At 42.4% G+C, this 22,268-nt stretch overlaps 2 protein-coding genes across 3 annotated transcripts in view; one reads left to right on the forward strand and one right to left on the reverse strand.

Annotated features, from left to right (window-relative positions):
• Positions 1-6,321, forward strand: part of CNIH1 (cornichon family AMPA receptor auxiliary protein 1) — a 7,334-nt gene extending 1,013 nt beyond the window's left edge. Inside the window, exons 2-5 of the mRNA XM_057380952.1 lie at positions 366-434; positions 3,951-4,063; positions 4,490-4,633; positions 5,420-6,321. Coding sequence (XP_057236935.1) covers positions 366-434; positions 3,951-4,063; positions 4,490-4,633; positions 5,420-5,447 — 354 coding nt within the window. The 3' untranslated portion in view covers positions 5,448-6,321. The remainder of the gene's footprint in view (positions 1-365; positions 435-3,950; positions 4,064-4,489; positions 4,634-5,419) is intronic.
• A 669-nt stretch (positions 6,322-6,990) lies between these two features.
• CDKN3 (cyclin dependent kinase inhibitor 3) lies at positions 6,991-14,259 on the reverse strand. Of its 2 annotated transcripts, none has more exons than XM_057380951.1 (7): positions 14,041-14,259; positions 13,586-13,641; positions 12,926-12,970; positions 11,841-12,063; positions 10,735-10,766; positions 10,099-10,202; positions 6,991-9,395 (listed from the first exon to the last, which is right to left on the reverse strand). In XM_057380951.1, exons 1-7 carry the CDS (start codon positions 14,232-14,234, stop codon positions 9,312-9,314), a joined length of 738 nt encoding a protein of 245 aa, XP_057236934.1. In that variant the 5' UTR covers positions 14,235-14,259; the 3' UTR covers positions 6,991-9,311. The 2 variants fall into 2 exon arrangements, with proteins under 2 accessions (XP_057236934.1, XP_057236933.1); XM_057380950.1 differs by having other exon boundaries at positions 6,991-9,398.
• Between the last annotated feature and the right edge of the window lie 8,009 nt (positions 14,260-22,268).

Here is a 22,268-nt window from a genome sequence, read left to right on the forward strand (position 1 = left end):
TTTTCTGGATTAAGGAACCCCRTGTCAGGTTCCTGCTGGCCACCAAGAGAGTTCCATGTGAGGGTTGGGTTCTGCACAGTGAGCAGGGTTGAAAACTGATGAAGGGGACRAAGGAAATTCATTGCAGGTGGGGAGATAATAAGTTGGAGAGTAGTCAGAGGTTTTTGAATATCTGAAGAATCTTTGCTTTTGTGTTTGTAAAACCTGTTTCACATCTGTCTTACCTGTAAGTTTATTATGTTAGAACTTAAATGAAATGTTACTGAGAACAARGGTAGCAGTTCTGTGCCAAAATGCTACTTTTCATGGATAAAATATACAATTGCTCATGGGGAATCAAAACTTTTTCATTTTTTTTTCTCCAGATTATAGCATTTGATGAACTGAAGACTGATTATAAGAACCCCATAGACCAATGTAATACACTCAATCCTGTAAGTAGCACACTAGACATTTTGTTTTGCTAAATAAACATATGTAAAGTGCTTATTTTTGGTGTGATCTTGATGCAATCAGCCTGGGCAATAGAATTGCATCTGGTTTGAGAAGCCCTCGCTGTTGGTAGAAGTTCTAGGGAAATTCTTTGTCTGATTCTTTACTTTCAAGTTGAATATTCTGACTGTTATTAATCTGCTGGTGATCTTGTCAGCTGTCATACTAACATTCTTTCAATCTGCTTTCCACATTTTCGGCACAAAGACAGTTGAAAAGGTCAAAAAGATTAAAAGAGTCAAAATTGCATTAAAGGTGTGTACTGCTTTTCAGTTTCATGTTTTTGAACTTCCCTTTCATTTTCTTAGGAACATGTGTAATTTTATTAAGCTGTTTCGTTTAGTCTGCCTGTTCATCTGCTCGTTATTTGTTCGTTGGGGTTTATAACAGCCTCATGGATTTCCATATTTTGTGCCAAACCAATTCTGCTTGCTTACCCAGCGATGTGGGGAAAACTGTTACATGCCTGTTAGGTGCTAGAAAATAACTTCAGGCAGAAATAAATAGTGTTTTTCAAGCCAGATTTACTGAATTCAGATTTGAGGAGAATACTTGGGGTTCTTTTTTGAGCATTGACCAAGTCAATTCTGATCTTTTTTTTGGGGGATTTAGCTGAGTGGAAGATGAGGGGTGTTACCCTTATTTCTCTGTTCCAGGACCAGGGGTGTGTCCCAGTGTCCTCTCTTGGATGCAGCTCCTAAGCTTCTTGGCTTAGGGAAAGAATTTTTTGAGTAAAACTATTTGCCTGCATCTCTCTCACAGGCCAGCAGCAACAGGGAGGCTTGTTAAAGAACACAGAGRTTGATCCTGCAGCATTTTGTGCATCTCCCATGGCTTTTCCTTTGTGTGTGCCCAGGCTGAGGGAGGATACAGGGGCAGCACAGCAACGTGGCCTAGACTGCAGCTTTAGTGTGTTTTAAGTAAAATATGCAAAAAAAAAACCCCAAAAAACCCCCAGTAATTTGTTGGGGGGAGTTGGAAAGGAACGTGTTAGATATACAGCACACAAATTAAAGTGAGTGTGGTTCAATGTGAGGAGGGAGGGGAGAAGGAGAGGAGGTTTGCTGCTAGGAGAGCTGTGCATCTAACAGTTTCCCTTGCTTGGTCTGTTCCAGTCATCTCTGCTGCAGTGTGGGAGAGGCCAACCCTCATTACATTGATGCATTATGACCTTACTGCAACCTTTGTAGTGTAAAAATGTGCATGTTTAACCAAATATTAACCTTCTGCTGCCCCACATGCATGGAGTGTATTTTACATGGCAGCTTTGTGAACTAAAAGTCAGAAATAACTTCGTATTTGCTGTTCCTGTGGAAGCAGATTAGCCCCCAATAGTGAAKTTCAGGTCCAGGCTTTTGAGGGGATCCTGGTACATGATTTTGGACAAACACACAGGTGTGTGGTTTTCCTGTACAAAGAACCAAAGATCCTGGTAGGAATCGAGGCACCTCAGTGGAAAGATTAGCCTAAAATAGTAACTCCTTAGTACAYTGCTGATTCCTTCTCTTCTCTGCTCCTGTTATAGTCATGTCTTTTCTCAGCAACCAGATCCATCCTCCCTCATTTCTGTGATAAATATGGTAGGATCTGATGTAATTCATTTTCTTTAGGACAGGCAGGGAGGATCAAGTGTGGGAGATTGGAAAGAGGCAGGTATTCCAGTGTGGGAGTAGGGTATATTAAACAAGAAAAAAGAAAAATGTGTTTTGAGATGTGTAAGTAAATAAATACAGATTTTTCAGGCCTGGTGAATCTGTCTGARCAGGCTGCCAAATGCATTGTGTGTTGGACAGGGTGGTTGTTCTGCTGTTAAATAAGTGCCATGTGTAAATGGTAAGTATGCAAAGAAGGATCTGGATGGAAATATTTACTTAAAACATTTTGTGTACAACTGCTGAATTTTGGTGGTGTTGCTGCAGATTTGCTTTGTTTGATATTCTACATTTAGAGGAGCAGARTGTAGCAAAGTAGGTGGTGAGCATGTCTGTTGGTAGCTTTAAGATTTTCTAGGAAGATATTTTGGGGCTTTAAAAGAAGAAAAAAAATATAGAAACCATTGAGACTGATGCAATCATTTTATGCAATGTTAATCATATTGCACAAAGAGAGGGGCAGAGAATGTTGTGTGTGTACATGCACACACACACAGACAATTTAAACCTTTGGGTAGAAATGGGGTACTTTCTATGAGAGGTTTTTCTGGCCTGAATTGAAAAGGCAGAAACTTTACAGATCTGCTGCTTCTGCTCAGGAGCAGAGCTCTGRGTGAGCTGGGGGTGTTTAGCTGGAGAAGAGAAGGCTCCTGGGAGAGCTCAGAGCCCTCTCCAGGGCCTGAAGGGGCTCCAGGAAAGCTGGAGAGGGTCTGGGGACAAGGGATGGAGGGACAGGACACAGGGAATGGCTTCAAACTGCCAGAGGGCAGGGTTAGATGGGATATTGGGAAGGAATTCCTTTGTGTGAGGGTGGGGAGGCCCTGGCACAGGGTGCCCAGAGAAGCTGTGGCTGCTCCTGGATCCCTGGAATTGTCCAAGGCCAGGTTGGACAGGGCTTGGAGCACCCTGGGTTACTGGAAGGTGTAGAACTGGATGGGCTTCAAGGTCCCTCCCAACCCAAACCRGTCTGATTGTATGATTCCTTCTGAAGCTGGTGATAAACCAGTACCTAGCAACACTTTGGATGACTTGTAGAAACTTAACTCTTGTTGGGTGTGAGATTTTTGCAGCTCTTTGCATGTGTTTACTCTCTGTACCTCTCATGTTGTTCCTATTAACAACACTAATATATGCAGCATTCCATGCTTCCTGTGATTCCATGGTACCCTGATACTGAGCTCTGTGGGCTTCTGCTGGAAGCATGATGCTGTAAAGCATGCACAGTGGGAACCTGTGAGGGAAAACTGCCTAATTGCCCTGAAACTGTCCGTGTGGAGCAGCTCCTCTGTGCAGACCTGTGTGTGTGACCACGTCACTGCTGGTTTGGTTGGGTAAAGCTCTGCCTGGGGTGTGACATTTTGGGAATAATTCGACTTTGATGAGTTCTGGATCTGTGAAGACCAAAACAAAGCTATAAAACAGGAAAACACAAACATCTTTTTGCCTATAAACCATTCTGCAGAGCATGTTTCCTACTGATATTTCTCTGTTGCATGAGCAGAAATATCTCAGTGATCCTTTGKGAGGGTCACATATAAAGTGTGGAATCTGTTAATTTAATAGAAGCAATAAAAAGTACTGATCTGAGCATTTAATCTTATACATTTTTCTACTTGGTTCWTGAATATCATGTGAAAACAGCAAGGCACATAGTGCTGGCTGCTGCTTTCACAGTCCACATTCTTGCTCTTTTAATGTTGGTTTTAAATAATATTTTTAAGCAATCACTCACCTCTAAAATAGCTGAAACACCACATGTTTTTCTTTGTGTAATGGAAACTTCTAACTCGTCTTTTTCTTTTCCAGCTTGTACTTCCAGAGTACCTCATCCATGCATTCTTCTGTGTCATGTTTCTCTGTGCAGCAGAGTGGCTCACACTGGGTCTCAATATGCCCTTGTTGGCTTATCATATTTGGAGGTAATTTTGGCAAGTCTGTTGTGCTCAGTGAATTGTTCCTCATTCTCCTGTTGCCGTGTTTCTGTCCAGTGTTCTGTGTCTTGGGAAAACAAAGATGCTTTCTGGGCAAGTTTAGGTCATGGCTGTACAATAAGAAGCATCACTTGGCTTTCTCRGGTGTTTTTATTTTTTATTCTCTTGTGCTGTACAAGAATTGAGTTGTGTTGTGTGCATTAAAGTWGCTGATGTCTCAGAGGTGCGCTGAGACAATTCCCAGTGTGTAATCCCAGTATAAGTGGTGATTCCATTCTCCACTACAAGACATGGGAATCACTTCTCTGCAAAGGGTGCTGTTCCTTGTCTCAGTTCTGGTATTCCTTGGTGGGTGGGGGCAGAATCCACATTTCCCTTGGCTGTCACCCCACWCCTGCCTGTGCCTTGTTCCAGGTACATGAGCAGACCTGTGATGAGCGGCCCGGGGCTCTACGATCCTACGACCATCATGAATGCAGATATTTTAGCCTATTGCCAGAAAGAAGGATGGTGCAAATTAGCATTCTACCTTCTATCTTTTTTTTACTACCTATATGGGTAAGTTTTCCTCTTCAGTCTGAAGTTTTGGCTCAGTGCAATGGAGAAAACACTGTCCATAGGAATATGTTCCTTCCAGTGCMGGAAAGGAGCCTGTGAGAGCTGGAGAGGGACTTTGGACAAGGGYGTGTCGTGATAGGACACATGGGAATGACTTCCCAGTGCCAGAGGGCAGGGTTAGATGGGAAGAAATCCTTGGTGTGAGGGTGGGGAGGCCCTGGCACAGGGTGCCCAGAGAAGCAGTGGCTGCTCCATTTCTGGGAGTGTTCAAAGCCAGGTTGCATGGACTTAGAAGCACCTTGGCCTAGCCAAAGGTCTCCCAGCCCATTGCAGGGGTTGGARTGAGATGATCTATAAGGTCCTTCCAACCTAAAACATGTTGGGAATCTGTGTGATTGATCAGCTACAGCGCCAACTTTCCTGGAAAAGAATCCATATTCACCACTGATTCTGCTTTAAAAAACAAAATCCTAATTTGGTCAGAATTACTATTTGGAATCTCTGTTCCATGACTGTGAACTGAAAGCCTCCAAACTTTTCTTCTTCTGTTAAACACAATGCAATAAACCCCCAGGGTATTAAGACGCTGAAATGTTGTTTTCAGAGGAAAGTATTTGATGTAAATATGGTTTTTGCTGAAGTCAAAAGTAGAAGAGTCATTGTGTCAAATCTTCAGTYACAATCCACATATCTTGTGTGGACTTGCTCCTCATAATATTCACTTTCATAACTAAATGTGTAACAGATAAAAGTTATGGATCTTAATATTTTTATTTTCTTTTGCAGCATGATTTACGTTCTGGTGAGCTCTTAAGAAGACATTCAGCAAGCTTTGTTCCAGTTAAGTGCATGCAAAAGCCACAACAAACATGGATTCTTTACAACAAGAACCTCTGACCACGATTAAATCTGGAACCCGATGTTCGCAATTCAGTTAGAAAACAATGACTCCCCTGTTTTGAAAATATTTCCACATTTTATACTTGTGGAAAGACTGTTTTCTTATATTTTACTGGGACACTGAAATTAATGAATGATGTGTAAATTAATATAAAGATGACTGGGGTTTGAAAAGTTTTGACTTTGCACTCCATAAGGAACAGCCATAACCTTTGAGTAGGTGTTGGTTACTACTAGCCTTAGTACACTAGGGATTCGCTGTAGGATGGGCTTTGTAGTGGCTCACTTGGACTTGTGTATCCCACTCTTTAAATCARCTGTAGCTCCAAGTGCTTGGAAAGGACTGGAATGCTGTGTGTTTTGCCTGTAGGTGACGTTGGTCTTAGGATATTAATTCATGGACACAATTGCAAAAATAGTTCCTTTTTGGTTTATATTTTTTTCTATCTGGTTAATCTTTCCCTGTTTGTGCATGGTCCAGAGCCYTCTGTATCTTCTCCAAACATTAGCCCTGCTTTAATCTTGAGTCTGTGTCATTGTGGTAGGAGAAGCTGAATTGTCCATGAAGGAATGCATTTAAATGACTTTTTTTTATAATGTCTGTGCTGTCTGATTCAAAAAAGGACAAACTTCCAATGTTTATCAAGTCCAATGATGAAAACACTCTTGGGTTTAAGAGTAGTAAATACTGCAGACTTTTTCAAAGCAGAAAGTGAGATTGTGAAACTGCCCCGCTGTTCCTTAGTGCAATAAATGATAATAAAAAACAAATCTCAAATTCAGCAACACTTCTTTTTACCTGGTGCCTTTTGTTWTGTTTTAAAATTCAACTGATCCTTGCTATTTTCATTAGTTGTTTTACAGTGGATAATTGCATTCCCTTTAAAARTACAACATGGAATTGAGTTGCCTCTGGAAAAGGTATGCTTTTGAGTGGCTGCTTTTTTCATGAAGTTAAATAACAGATGGGGCAGAGGAAGATGTTTCAGATAAATATTGCATTGTAAATTGTGACTGTGAACAACTGCTTAATTTACGAGTAATAATTAGGAATCTTTTTCATTTACCTGTGCTGGAGAACAATGCAGACTTTCCCCATTCTAGTAAAACTTTTTTTTTTTTTTTGCATAAACTGTGTATTTGTTCACTTTGGGTTTCTTGGGTGTTAGAGGCCATGGAAGTTGCAYGAATGGCCACACTGGGTTCCACCAGAAATCCACATATTCCAGTGCTGGTGTGTTGGGTAGTGGCTGAGGAAAGGAATCTGAAACAGGGCAGGGTGTTGAGTATCTTCCTGAAGAGTGAGAAATTTGGCATTTAAAAAAGCTCTGGCTTTTCTGCTGTCAATTCAGTTGCTTTTTGAGCACTTTCATAGCCTGGTATGGAAGATCACAGAATCCTGGAATGGTTTGGGACATTAAAGGTCATTCATTCTGCCCGCCCCCTGCCATGTGCAGGGAACAACTCCAACCATCTCGGGCTGCTCCAGGCCCTGTCCATCCTGGCCTGGAAAACTTCCAGGGATGGGGCAGCCACAGCTTCTCTGGGCAATCTTGAGACAGTGAGTTGGGCAATGGAATTACTGTGTGTAATAGATACTTAACAGTTCTGCCAAACTTCACTTGGTGACCTGAGACTTATAATTTTTGGGACATGGTGACAATGTCCCCCTTTCCACCTTATTTTGCTGGGTGTGAATGAACAGACCTTCCTCAGGTCATCTGTGAAAGAGAGTAAGTCTAATCTCTGATTCCAAATTCTTCCATAGCTTTGGGACTGCACTTTCTCCTCCATGTTTCCCTTTTCTCRGCTATTATCACACAAAATTTGGGTTCCTAGGGGATGTAGATTGGCAGTTTCCAGTTTTTTTAGTATACTGGGGGTAAAAGAATTSAGGTTGTGATAACTTCAGATTCTCTTTCCTAAGGAATAGTCCTGATAGCTTATTGCTTTGTATTTAATAAAATACTCAGTACTTTTTTTTTCTCACATTTCCTTGCWTTCATTGAACATTTCCCATGCCCTTACTGCTCAAGTTTTCAGCATTCCATGACTGGCTTTTTTTCCTCATACAATCATGAAGAAAGGATTTTTAAAGGCTTTTTTGGAAATTCATGAATATTGTTCCTATTGAATAATTTTTATTTTCCTGCTGCTTGGCTCCTCTAGAGATGTATGAGATGACTTCAGCCTGTGGAAGCAAAGCTCATTAACCCTTTCTTATGTTTGTATATTTATGGATCCATCAGGGAAATGAGACTGGCTGCTTGTAGCCCCTGGTTYTCCTCAGCTTTCTAAACAAATCTCTCATTCCCATGGCATTTGGGCTGGTTTGAGCCAAATTCCACASTGGAATAAACAATGCAGACCTGACTGAGCCCAACTGACAGCTCCTGCAACCCCCTCCAGCTGCAGGGGTTTTGCCCAGGAATATTTTCCAGAGTCCTGCTGCTGGTCAGCTTGAACTGAATGTGGGGTGCAATGAGTATTCCCAGCTGGTGTGGATAACACCATCCAAGTCCAGCAACATCAGCCCTTTGTCCCAGTAGTGTTGGATTAGCCCCTGTGTGATGCCTTGCTGGAGTCCTTTGGCTTCAAAATGTGGACCTGATCATTGTTTGTGGAGTTCCAGGAGGCAAAAGATAATGGAGAAAATAAAAAAAACATTTCTCTCCCCATCAACAAGTCCTTGCTGAGTCATGTGATAAATATTTGATATCTGAAAACCATTAGTTGCAAGGATTAAGTACTGAAGCACATTAGGAGCAGGGTATTTGCTGTAAATGATTCTGTGCTGTGGAAACTGGAAATGTCCCTGTTGTCTGCCAAAGGGCAGGGAAGGGAATGGCAGTAAACACTCATTAATCTGCAGAAATGACCTTGTGCTCAAGTGTCTGGGTTCAGATATGTTAAAAGGTAAATTCCGAAGTTCASAAAGCAGGGACTTGTACTCAACCCTTCTGCTACTGCGTGGTCTCACATCCCAGCTTTTGACTTGAGGTCCTGAACTTTTATCAAAATTCTGAACTTTCTCAAAAACCAGGAGCTGTTTCATCTTCCTTTTACGAATGGATACAGTGAAACGGGAGGGCTGGGGACTGTTAGAGGACTGTTCCTGTGAGATCCTCCCAGCCCACAGCTGATTGTTTGTTTACTCGCTGCGGTGGCAGCCGGCAGAAGGGCTGTGCCAGCTCGCCCACGCAGCTGCAGCAGTGTCTTCCTGTCAGAGTCACCTACAAACCCTCCCGCTGGCTTTGTCACAGATTTGTACAACACCTCCTGCTTTTGGAATGAGACWCTCCTTCCTAAATACCCCTCAACACATTGAGCAGAACTGCGACATTTTAGAATGAGTTGTTACGAGCTTGTAAGGGGTGAGTGCTCCAGCTTGACTTGACTTTCATTTACAGCAGAGCTGAGGGTGTGAGGGTGTTTTTAAACAGCTCCAGAGATGTAATTTTTACCCAGCTCCATTATCCCAGCAGGACTCTCTATGTTATTACATGGAAAACCAGCCCATCAGGCGTGCAGGCCACCAGAACAATGGACACAAACACACTTGTACATGTATTTTTCAGGCAGTGAGTATTAATTTCACCAAAGARAGGAAGATGCCACATGTCCTCTAGGATTTTCATCCCCATCCCAATACTTTACACACAGATTTGGAAGAGAGCAGATGTGTCACATAGGCAGTAGAACTGAGGAAATGAAGGTCAGGAGAGAGGTGTCTTGTCCAGGGGTGTTCCACAGACCAGAGAAGCCCAGGCAGGATCAGCTACCGCGATGCTGATCTCAGCACCGGGTCCTGTGTTGCCAGGTGTGCAGCCAGCTTCTCCCGGAAGTCATGGAGGAAATTGTACTGCTGGAAAACCACAGCCGGGTCTGCAATGAGTGCTTTGTAGTCTCACAAGAGGTACCACCCATCTTAAAAAGCTGTTTGATACCCCAGGATAAAACTACACCCTCTAGTCCATTTGTTCTTGCTTAGTCCACATCCTCTGGGATTTTTCACTGTCAGACACAGATTATATGGATCTTGACTTAGATCCTGCATTTCCCCATAAAGGCCACAGGTGAGCCCAAGGTAATGCAAAACATGGTCCTGAGATGGGAGTTGTCAGAATACAAAGCTGCTTTATTTTGCATCATGGAGTCATTTAGTTTGGAAAATCTCTCTAAGATCTTTGAGTCCAACCATTCCCCCAACACTCCAAGGCCACTACTACCCCATCCTCCCAAGTGTGACTATATGGCTTTTAAATCCCTCCAGGGATGTGGACTCCACCGCTGCCCTGAGCAGCTGTGCCAGGGCTGGACAACCCTTTCAGTGAAGAAATTTTCCCTATTRTCCAACTTAAACMTTTTCTGGCACAACCTGAGGCYTTTTCCTCTTGTCCTGTCACCATTTCCCTGGGAGGAGCTGTTCCTGAAAGCAGGAAACAGCTCAAACCCCAGAGAGCAGCTGTTGGAAAGAGAAGRATCTCTCTGGGAAGTGAAGGAGGAGACTGGCCAAGCTCTCCCTTGTGTTTTGACCTGTGTATTACCTCCTGCAGCCCCATTACCTTGATGGTCTGTATGGCCCCAGCTCCTCTCAGCTTCCTGAGGCTCTCTATTGCTTGCTGAGGTGCCAGGGTGTCCGAAAGCTGGAGCAGGAGACAGGCAGCCACTGTAAGGGAAAGTATTTACATATGGATGCTGCTGAGCATCTCTGACTGTGCAGAGCAACGGGTTTGTCCCATGAAAACCACCCTGGCAAAACTATCCAGGTCACAGATTTGTGGGATCTCTTGCAGAATTCTATTTCTGACCCATCTGCCTGCTGCCCAAGCCTACAGGCTTGGGAAATAAGTGAAAACCCTCCCACTGTTTCCCCCCTGCTTTCCCAGCAGTATCTGGGATGCAATTCCTAGGCTTTTCAGGAATAAGTGACACTACACCCAGTTAATTGCCCTTTGTGTCTTCTGGTAGTATCACCACCCTTTTTTTCTTGGCACACACAGTAATTAATGCTCCTGAAAGCTTTAAGAAGGGAACATTGGGACGAGGAAAGATGCAGAGGAGCAGGTTCATCCCCTTTCTATTAACCAGGCTGCTCCTTGTAGTGGCAGTTTGCATTGCATCTACAGTGAAGCTTCCAGCAGAATTTGGCTCCATGGGTTTGTGGGATGGGGTAGCCAGGSATGGAGAAAAGTGCTTACCAAGACATGTGCGTCCAAGACCACCATAACAGCTGGGAGAGAAGAAAACATCTGGTTATAACAAGCTGTAGTAAACTACAAAATCCGGGGACCCCCCAACCTTTAAATATATGAGCACAGTTCTTGCTTTAATATAATCAAGAGRAACAGTGCTACAACAAAGCCAGAAYAAAAATTTCTCTSTATTTTYTATATTCTATTTCTACACCTACAGGTRGAAGAGGTGTAAATACCTCCTATTTTTTTCTTCAGACCTCCTGTGTCTTTCTGTGGAAACTTCAATTTGAAAGTAGCCCTTCATTCCTGGTAATAATCTCAAAGGCACAGAAGCACAGTAAACAGCATGAGGATGGGTAATGTCAATTTTAACCCTTTAAATCCTACTCCAGATTAGGGGCTTGAGGWCAGTTGTGAGGAGAGCAGCAGGGTTCTGTGTCAGCAGGAAGACCAAGGACTCAGTGGATGTCTGCACAGGAAGTTGTCAGTGGGATCATTCAGGRAACATGGAATTTGGAAAGCTCTTCCCCTCTATTCTGAGCTCAGCTAAATACTTCAAACCAGTTAATGGAATTTAAGAGGGAATTTTGSATTGYTGGAACCCACTGAGTTCTCAGTAACAGTCCAGGGGTGTGTAATAGAGTCACAGAGTGGAATAGGTTGGAAGGGAATTTAGGATCAYCTCATTCCAACCCCCCTGCCCTGGGCAGGGACACCTTCCACTATCCCAAGYTGYTCCAAGCCCCATCCAGCCTGGYCTGGAACACTTCCAGGGATGGGGCAGCCACAGCCTGGCAATAGGCTCACAGTCTTTTTGTACATCTGATATCCAGGTAGGCTGGGAACAAAGGAGCCCTGTGCTGCCACTTAAAACATACTTCAAAACTCTTGCTGGACAGAGCAAGGGAAAATGGGACATTCTAGTCTTTCAAAGGATGAGTTCTCCCTAAAAAGGTGCAGGAGGAACAAGCAGCTTTTCACAGCATAAACTAACCCTAAAGAATGCAACTGTCATTTTACCCCATCCTGTTTCCCCTGCTCATACACCTGGAGAGAAGCTGGCAYCCTTTACAGGAATGTGTGGTGACAGGGAGGCAGCCAGAACTTACTGTATCATTGTTTTCCTGTTATTTTCCAGGCAGTTTCTGAGCTCTTCGAGGATTTTGCAGCAGGTGGCAATGTCAGGAGCATTCCCATCAGGAATGGGATAGTGGTGCACACAYATCCCATGCTGGTGGTAGGTGTCAATCAGGTTTGGTACTCGGTATTTTGAGAGCTCTCCTCTGGTACAAAGCACAAAGATATCCTGGATCCCACAGTTCTTTAGTTCTCCTGCCAACAGATTAAGACACTTGCAAATAAACAAAAGCCTATCAAGCTTAAGGATAAGAACCTTGGCCTTGAGTCTCTTGTTTAATCTTTGGGGCYAARACAAAAGGAGTGARCAATTTTGGTTYGAGCACTGTTTCTTTCCATTGAGTCTCTCCCACATTTCCCTTCAGGTAATCCAGGAGGGGAATTTTCCCAGTTCACAGGGAATCYTGAGAGCAGCCTCACTGGAGAGCACACCAGCACTCAGGACAGCCTGTTAACTACTACAGTATATTTCTGTCCATCTCCAGTTGAAATCACAGAATCCCAGCGTGGAAGGGATGTTGGAAGGGATCTTAAAGACATCTCCTTCCACCCCTGCCATGGGCAGGGACACCTCCCACTATCCTAGGGTGCTCCAAGCCCCATCCAACCTGGCCTTGGACACTTCCAGGGATCCAGGGGCAGCCACAGCTTCTCTGGGCACCCTGTGCCTCCCCCACCTCACAGCAAGGAATTTCTTCCTAAGCTTGACTTATCCAAACACTGTGGGGATTTGCTATTAGTCTCTGCTCTTTAGTGCTTACAGCTGATCACTCAGCACAAATCTTTACATAATTGCATCTTTTCTATCCAAATTTCACTTTTCTCTGGGAAAAATAAAGATCACAAGTTTGTAATTCATCTTGATCCCAGCTGCTCTGAAGATGCCTCATGGGTACTGTGCAGCTCCAGCCTGGAAATATCCTGACTATTTATTYCATATTTATAGACAAGCTACAGAGGAAATGGCACTGCACACTTAAAAGTGGTCATGATGATGATTCTAAGAGATTTGCTGCAGCTGCACATTGTTCTTGCCCTTGACACAAAGAAGACTCACCTATATCTTTCTGAAGATTCCTTCTGATATCCTTAAACCTGCAACCTGAAACAAGTTATGAACAATAATTATCACTGCAGGTARGTGACATTTATGGGATGGCTGCTGCAGCTGAGGAACAGAGCACAGGCAGCCTCCCCCCAAAACCAAAGCAACAAAGCCACACCCCGAACAAAACACAGTTCTTGTTTTTGCAAATAGATCCCTGATGCAGAAGACAGTTTAAACACCGTTATCTGCTTAATACTGTAATGTAATAGGATTAAAAAAAGAAATCTACCCAAGGTTTTAAGATGCTTTGCATTTTCCARATTAAAAGTTTTGGATATTTTAAATCAAGATACATATAAGACCTTCCCACAAAATGCAAAAAAATTGTCCAACAAATAACAAAGCTGGATAAAGATCAGTTAAGAGTTGAGTGGAAATTCACCCATGGCTGCAGTTTTGGTAGTTAAAAATGCAGTCAAAGCTTATGTGTTTATTTCTAAGTGTTAACAAATGCGATCTTGCATTAAGATTAGTTTTGGTGTTTYCAAAACACTTATTCCAGTGGTGGATTACAAAAGGAGTCACTCACAACACAGAATTTTGGGGAACAAGGTATTGCCCCTCTTCAGCTTTCAAATATATCTGCAAATTTCAGTGAATGCTTCTTACCTGGTAGGGAACATAATCCCAAGAACTCAGAAGAGTATAGAGGAGACAAGGACAACCTATCAGAAAATAAAAAGTAAAATAAATAAAAATCAGAAGAGAAGATTTCAATTATTTAAATATATAAATATCTTTAGAGGAGGGGTCAAGAGGGTGGGGCCAGACCCTTTCATGAGTGTCTGGTGAGAAGATAAGGAGCAAAAGGCACAAACKGAAACACAGAAAGTGAATATGAGGAAAAATATTCCTTTGAGGATGACAAAAATCACAGGATGGTTTGGATTGGAGGGGACSTTAAGGATCATCTTGTTCAAATATCCTTCCACGGGCAGGGGCACCCTGGAAGGTCACCAGAGCCGGGCTCGGGTTTCCTCCGCGAAGAAAAAACCCTACCGTTTCTTAGGAGAGAGATTTGACACAATTTCCTGAGGGAAYGGACGCCGCGGGTGTCGCCTCACCAGGAGATGTGCAGCGGGCTCGGCTCTTCCTCGGCGGCCTCATCGTCTGAGGAGGCGAAGCCGTCGGCTGGCGCCGCGGCGGGCTGCGAGAAGAGCGGGGGGCTCCCCGCGGGACCGGGACCCTGGGCAGTATCGGGATCGGGATCAGGATCGGGATAGCGATCCCGTTCCCCATCCCTCAGCGGTTTCACCATGGCGCCGCTCCCCGCCGCCGCCCGTTCGAATYGGCCCCGCCCACCAGCCKATCGCCCAATGGGAAACCGCGGCTCAGCCGGTGCGTGGAGAGCCAAACAGGCCGTACCCTCGGCTTCATCAGACAAGCGTTCTGATTGGTTAGCAGCGAAGGGGGCGGGCTGCAAGGCGCAAACAGTGCGGCCGCGCTCATCTCCGCGCTGATTGGCTGAGGAGGCGAGGCGGGAAGGGGCGGTCTCGCGCGCCGGGGGCGGGGCTTCGTGAGGGCTCCGTGAGGGCTCCGTGAGGGGMGCGGGCGGATCCCCCKCCCCTAATTCCCTTTTAAGTCCCTCTTGGGGGTGTGTTCACAACTGTCTATTCCTGATGGCCACGCTGGTTCTTACAAGGGCTTGGAGTGACAGGTGAATGGATTCGCAAGGATAGAGGGCAGGGTTAGAGAGGATATTGACCAGAAAATGTCCTTGTGAGGGTAGTGAGGCCCTGGCGCAGGTTGCTCACAGAAGCTGTGGCTGCCCCATCCCTGGAAGTATTCCAAGATTGCCTTGGAGCAACCTGGTTTAGAGGAACGTGCCTGCTGATGGCATGGGGTGGAATGAGAGGAGCTTTAAGTGTCTTTTCAAACCAGAACATTCCATGATTACATGATGAAACATGGAGATGGATGTGAGCCTTCACTCACAGCACATGCAAGATTAGGGATGCGCTTGAGTGGGTGCCTTGCAAAGRTTTGGGGTGGTCAATTCTGGGAACAGAGAACATAGGACTTTCTAACAGCAGAAAATGAGCAATTACTGCTCTTTTAAACCATGAACATAAAGTCAAATATCCTTGTCTTGGTACTATTTTCAATTGTGCTATAAGAATAGGTTTTTAAGGTTTTTACATGGAGTTTTTATCAGAATTTAACCAGCATGAAGGATGGCTGCAGGAAGGAAAAAATATTTTTGGCTCCCCCTTTTCAAGAGCTGAGCTGTTGCCCGTGCTTAGGGCATTCAGTAGATCTCTTTTTGCAGAATTTCTGGTTTATTTTGTGAGTAACTCTCGCTGTTAATTAAGAGGAAGAAATACATAAATTAACAGTGTGGGATTTTGTTTTTTGGAGTTATATTAAGGTATTTCTACATCCTGTGTTTAGACACACATAGAGTTACGTTGTGGAGGAGCCAGGCAGAAACAGYGAGTTTTGGCATCAATCTAGAGGATAATGCCATGGAGACTTCCAAAAATGTTCCGAGTCAAAGGAATGGCTGGGCACAAATGGTTTGAGTTTGGTGGAATTCCCAGCAGGACCAGTGCAAAATCTCCAGGTGTGGAGATTTTAAATTTTAGTCCTACATTAGTAACTTTGGTTGCACAGCTGGAAGTTTTATTGAAACCTGCCTGAGAAGGATTGTAGGAGCAAATTGCTTGGAATGGCAGGATTTAGGATGGGTTGAGGGAATGAAGAAACAGATGATGAGAGGATCAAGGAGAAGACCAGTTTATTAAAATGCAGAATATAATAGCAGAGGTACAAAAATTACATTACTGAGTATAATGGGGAATTAAAACGATCCAGATGTTGCAGACTATGATGAACTATGGGAAGAAATACATCCTAAAGATCAAGRCAATGTGAGGACAGGCAGTCACTATAGCTGCAAACGTGATTTTAATAACTCAACTACAGAAAAAAAGGAACAGGTATGGTGTTTGTTTTTGTTTTTAGCTGTGGTCCTGTAAGATATTATGTGTAACACTTGTACTCTGATAAAAATGTGAAAYTTGCTGTATTTTTTTCCCCTGTGATTGATTTTTGCCTATTCAGGAGAAAGTTATTGCAGGCTTGAACTCTGGGGATTGCATCTTTAYGGAAGCAGCTACATGAGGCTGATAAATAAATTTAAAAAGCTTGTCAACKGTGGTAATGCTACTGGTTGTTCTTTGAAAAGATCAAAGGAATTCTCAGGAATTTGGGTGCCTTCATGTGGTGGAAATCAGAATGACATTGCACGGAATCTGAAATGGTGATCATGGCTTGGCAAAAATTAATGGGGATACTAAGTGTGAAATTTGAAGTCAATCTAGACAAAAGGCTGGAAAAAAACACCCCAAATCCAAGCTTGAGGAAGTCCTGTGAATTTTCTTAGTGCCCTTGGCATCTTGCAGAATTAAATGAAAAATGTTATTTTTTTAGAAGATTACCTGTCAGGGTRTTCTATTTATTTCTTAAACTGAGCTGTTAGCCAATACATCAAATTGGGATGTGCTAAAACTTGTTTGTAGTGCATTTTATAGGAAAAATTARCAGGAGTTGGTTTTCTGCCAGAAAGTGTCCTTTTGACATATWAAAAGGAAAGTATCAACATCAAGGCTTTAAGTTCTGGAAGTCTTTGTCAGTTCATAGATTGGAGGCCTGTGCAAAATAGTCACAAGCATAGGCTGAAATATGTAATTTGGAACAGCTAATTTGTGAAATGTAGGATTTGATAAGAATCTTAGTTGGGCTTTTAGGTGGGCTGGAACCAGGAACCGATGTCAGGTGTTCCTCTGGGTAYGCCTGGCTTTCATATCTGCAAAGTGAAGAGCTTTAGATCCCAAGTTCATAACTTTTCATACCAGTAAAGTGTTAAAATTCCAACTGCCAGACAAGTGCAGCTAAGCCTAACCTGGTTTTGCTGTCCCTGGGTCATGAGAAGAGCCCTCATCCCTGGGGACAGTGGAGTGCTGCAGAGATGTAGCATCTTCTATCTGCCATTCTGCACTCAGGTTTCATGGACAAAATAAATAATTGATTTACATCAGGTAAAAGCTTGGAATGAACGTGGATGTGYGTGGCAGAGACAGCCAAGGGAGTTGTGTGAAACATGGAGTGGAGGAGCTTGATGGTACATCCTCTTAGGTAAAGAGAAACCTTGAGCAAACAAGCTCCACGTGTAGGGAGCTAAAACCAGATCTGAAATGTCCAACCCATCAAAAAAATTTGAAAAATATTGGTAACTGATTGCTCCACACAGTCATCTGTAATGCCAAATATGTGTCACTTTTCATGTTGTATCTCAGTTTCTGGAAGTTTTAGTGAGACATTTAATTAATTCATGTGGTGTCCCATGTGTCTTTGGGAGCACTCCACCAGTGATGTAATCAGAACATCCCACARGGAATCATTTTACTTTTCCAGGTTCTTGTTTATGGAGGGGAAACAAATAACAGGTAGAACAGAGTTTCAAGATTTTCAAGATTCTTCTCTTTTTTTCCTCCCCTTCCCTTTCAATTGCATGTTTGCAGAAGATGGAATCCCTACATTGTTGCTCCTRATGATGAGGATATGAATGGAAAATTCTTATTATGTGAGATAAAATTGTGTAATGTTTGGAGAAACAGTTGTAGCTTGAGACACAAAAGAATCTTCTAGAATGGCTACCATGATTTTGGGAGTTTCTATAGATTTTCCTCATTCTTGGTTCTTCGGACGCAACTGAGTTTTTGTCTGGGCTTTATTCTTAAAACTGTGGCAAAAAAACACTGATAGGAAACGTTGTAAATAATGATTGCTTGGCCCCAAAATGTTTGCTGAATGCAGATTCTTTGCAAGGTTTGTTATTTCAGAATAACAAGCAATTACCCTCCTACTCCGAATTGTTTGAGGAAACTTTATTTTCCACGTGTGCACATGGGCTTTTCTTGCTTTCCATTGCAGTCCAAATACACTGGTGGCAGTTACATGCACTGGATTTATGGATTGTTTTGCCAGGAGAGCACCATGGAGTTGGAGTTGCAAGACAGAGGGATAGAAGCTCTGTCCAGCCCTATAAATCCTCTGTCTGTTGAATTAAAACCAGAACTGAGTTTTGGCCCTAAAGCTGGTGATCATAAACAGTGTTGTAGGTAAAGAAAAGATTTTTTTGACCAGTTTATAATGGTCACTGGTAATTTTTAGTGGAGATGCATTTCTACATTTCTAGGCAGGGTGCAGCCTGCTGACATTGAGACTTAGATAAGTATCAGGATACTAAGACTTGCAGTGTTCAATAAATCCCTGTTTATTTTGAATCAAATTTTGAAGCTTTTTCTAGCTACAAAAGAAGCTGTAGTACTATCTGGAGTCAGGAATTGTATCATACTATGCAGGTGATGGGGGATGGTTGTTTCTTGTCTGCTCTTCTCTTATCACAGTTTTCCTGTTTGTATATTTTTTTTCTGTGTGTGTTAAATACACAAAAAATAAGACCTATGCTGGTAAAGAAAGTCCCTGTAATGATACTTTTTGTTCTGTTGCCATGGCTTGTTCGTTCTACGGTAGTCTATACATGACCTTGAAGAATCTGTTTTAATAAAATAATTCTTTAAAAATAGGATTTTCTCTACTGTATGATTCCTTTTGTATTTCAGACTGAAATTGCCTGTTGGGATAAAAAAACCCCTGAAAATATTTGTAACTTTGATTTTAGTATGGTGTGATTTGATTATAGCTTGCTTATGTAAGTCTTACCAGAATACAAGTAATAATTGGYAACTCCAGTATCTGAAGAGTACTTGCAAGAAATATGGGGATGGACTTTTTACAAGAGCCTGGAGTGACAGGACAAGGGGGAATGGCTTCCCACTGACAAGAGARCAGGTTTAGATGGGATATTGRGAGGAAATTCTTCCCTGTGAGGGTGGGGAGGCCCTGAGAAGTTTGGACCAGTTCAGTGGGGTGCACAGAGAAGCTGTGGCTGCCCCAGCCCTGGAGCTGTTCCAGGCCASGTTGGTCGGGGCTTGGAGCAACTTGGGATAGTGGAAGGTGTCCCTACCCATGGCACGGAGTTTGAAAGAGATGATATTTAAGGTCTGCTGCAGCCCAAACCAGTTGGTTTCTGTGATCCTTACTAGTTTTCCTTTTTTTTTTTCTAAACAGTAGAGGGCGATCTTGTATTAAAAATTTAGGCCTCACCCCCATGGAAGACTTTCTCTTACAAATTGTCAAAAGAATGAAGGTTTTTATCTCTCGAAACATACAGGATCAGATGTCTSTATTATTCTGTGTAAATGTTATCTTTGTTAGAGATACTTCCAGTAGCTATCAGGTTTTACACCACACARCAACGTTGCTCTATAGTTAAAGTGAGAATTACTGAAGTAAAACCAATATGGTACTTAATGGAGCAAATAATAGAACTCACTGTGCAAGAACACTGTAGAAGTCTGCTATGTYGAGTAATATTCAAGCAGTCTTTTGAAATTAATTTTTTTTTCGACTTAGGATAAAATGATAATTACTATTTGATTTATATGTTACATAAAGTTTGGAGAAACAGCATTCTAAATGTATTTTGTGTTTATTTCAGTATGGGAAGTTGCTATGCTGCCCTTCACCTGTGCACATGGAGATGCCTGACTGCAAATCGAGGTGCTAAACCAGTCTCCAGTACTCAGGTGGGGAGTCCTTTTTACACAAACTGTTGTTATGACTGTGCACAAGTCGTAAAAAAGTCTGCCTGAGCAAAAGCTCAAAGATTATTTCTTCAKTTATGCAGACACAAAACATATGAAGCACGTGTCTGGACAGAGAGTTTATATTATATTCTTTGGTAGTAGAGATTTTAAATTTTTTTTTAGCACTTCTATTTTGTATAACAGTTTGTATCCCTGACATGTCACCTGGAGCGTTAAAGCATTTGGTCCCTGTGAAGGAGAATGACTGAACTATTGCAGATGGCCTGGCTTGATAAACTTCCTTGTCAAATAATCTGTTGCAAATGCCCTCAGTCTTCCGAATGGRTTTTCCTCTCACAGCCCTGTGATAGTTGCCTATGGCTCCAGGATGGAACAATCCTGGGCAGTAAAGAGATTGAGATAATGACAGTCCATGGTGACAGCAGGGCTGGCAGAGCCAGCCTGGGGGAAGAAAGACACATACTTGCCAATAGAAATACCTCCATCCTTTGGGAATTGTAGCTTGGGAATCAAAGCTGACCTCATAGACAAGAATGATGGAGAACAAGCTTTTGATTTATGACTGGATGAAGCTCAAAGTCTGCCCTTCTGATCCTTCTTTACAACACACCTTTTGTATTTTATATGAGCTCTTTCACTTTATTCTCAGAATGTTATCTCCTGGGGTATCATTTTTAAGTCTTTCAGTGTCGTAATAGTTCACTCATCTCCTTCATAGTAGTTAGTTTTTGTTTTTTAATGAAGCTAAAATCCCCTCTTAAGTATCACAAATAAACCGTCTATTTAACATGATTGATCAGCTGCTTTGCTTTTTCTATTTTCCTTTTTTATTTTTTTCCCGAGTTTCATGAAAGCTATTTACTGTCTAGACTGCAGCTAAGGAATGCTATTTGCATTCACGTTTGCCTTGGTTGCCTTAAGTATTTACTTGCACTTGAATATGAAAAAAAAAATAGCAATTTTTTACTGGAATTTATGGGTCAGATCCTTAATAAATGTTGAGGTCTGCTGAGTTTGATGAAGCTGTGGTGCTTTTCACCACCAATCTTTAACTAAGGCATCCACTGTAATGATTGTAACACTATGTCCCTCTCCTGGGAATTCTGCTCTCTGCTACCTGGTCACTTTGCCTTAGAGGCTTTAAGAAAAATTGTGAACTCTCTCAAAGTGTTAAAAATATGAATCTGGGTGTAAATCTTCTGAGCTTGTTCTTGTCCAGGTCATCCATTGATCATGTTTTCCTCATCTTTGCTGTGCCCTCTGTGACAAAACATAGAAAGTGTGTAAAAAGCACTTATGTGCCATTTATAGATAGGAAGGACTGTGACAGCACAAGATCAAGTGCAGCTCTCTGCAAAAGAACGTTGTGTGCATCAGCTCTGTGGTATCTACATTTGGGGTGTTTGTATTTCCATATATCTGTCAGTCTGTCTGTCATCTGCCTCCCTGTCCCCCTGACTTATGTGGCTGTTGATAAATACCCTCCGTTGGTGATTAAAAGGAAGTGACCTCATCAGTTTGTCTTTTCAACCACAAAGGTTTGGTTGTAACGTGACATTCCATCCTATTACTCTGGTTTACACCAAATTCAACAGCTTGTGGCCTGCAGATACTCAGGATAAAGAGCAGAAAGAGACTGACCTTGACAACCTCATTTCTCATTCCTTTCTTGTTATAGGTAATATAGCTGAAAATGTGGTTTTAATTATAGTACTAATGAAAACTGAAAATCCAGACAGACACTTGACAAACTCTGGTACGCTTTATATTACATTTGTGCTAACTACAAAGTATCCAGCTGGGTGTAACATTATATCTCTTTTCCTTGAGCATCCGCCTGACTTAAGCTGTATAATTAATGTGTACTTTGGCTGCAGGTCAGCTTACAGTTGGTTTTTTAGAATTTTTACATTTTTTAAGATGTTGTAATGAAACGAATATGTTTATTACCTCTGTGCCTGCATTCTCCAGAGGGATTTAATACCTGTGGAGGAGCACCAGCTGGGAGAACTTGAATAAATTGCCTCTGCCAGCTGAGCCTGGTGCATCAGAAGCCTGTTTTCAAAAGTGGGTGTAAGAAACAGAATCAAAGAATGTCATGTCCACAGATGTGTTTAACTTTGATTCACCTCCTTTGTACGGTTTGTTGATTTTAAGTTATGACATTGATACACAATTGCCCAAAGTAGAATTTGTGAAGGGATTTATTTCTTTTCTTTTTTCTTTGGAAAGAATTTTGTTTTCAGAACTCACCAACGAGAAACTGATGTTCTCAGCTAGAGCCAAAAACACTAAAAGCAGGTTCCCTGCCAAGCTCCACCAGTGCACCTTCATCCTGACCTGTCTTAACTCTGCTATTCCAGTCAGGCATCTGACGGCACCGGCATGTGCATGTAATTGTGTTAAATAAAATCCCAGTTTTCATGATATGGACAAATGCTCTCTTGGGACAAGACTGAAATTAGCTTTGAAGGAATTTTATTCTATGTAAGGCAAAGCTGAAACCAGGTTACAAATGATAAAAATCTGAATACTTGCACTACACTGCTGGTCTCAAGGACCTGCTGCACAACCTGAAATTTTTCTTAACAAAAGTATTAGTGTRTTTCTTGTGCCAA

This window comes from Malurus melanocephalus, unplaced genomic scaffold (assembly GCF_030028575.1).
Source record: "Malurus melanocephalus ecotype Western Australia unplaced genomic scaffold, MMel_1.1 scaffold_484, whole genome shotgun sequence".
Lineage (NCBI taxonomy): Eukaryota > Metazoa > Chordata > Aves > Passeriformes > Maluridae > Malurus > Malurus melanocephalus.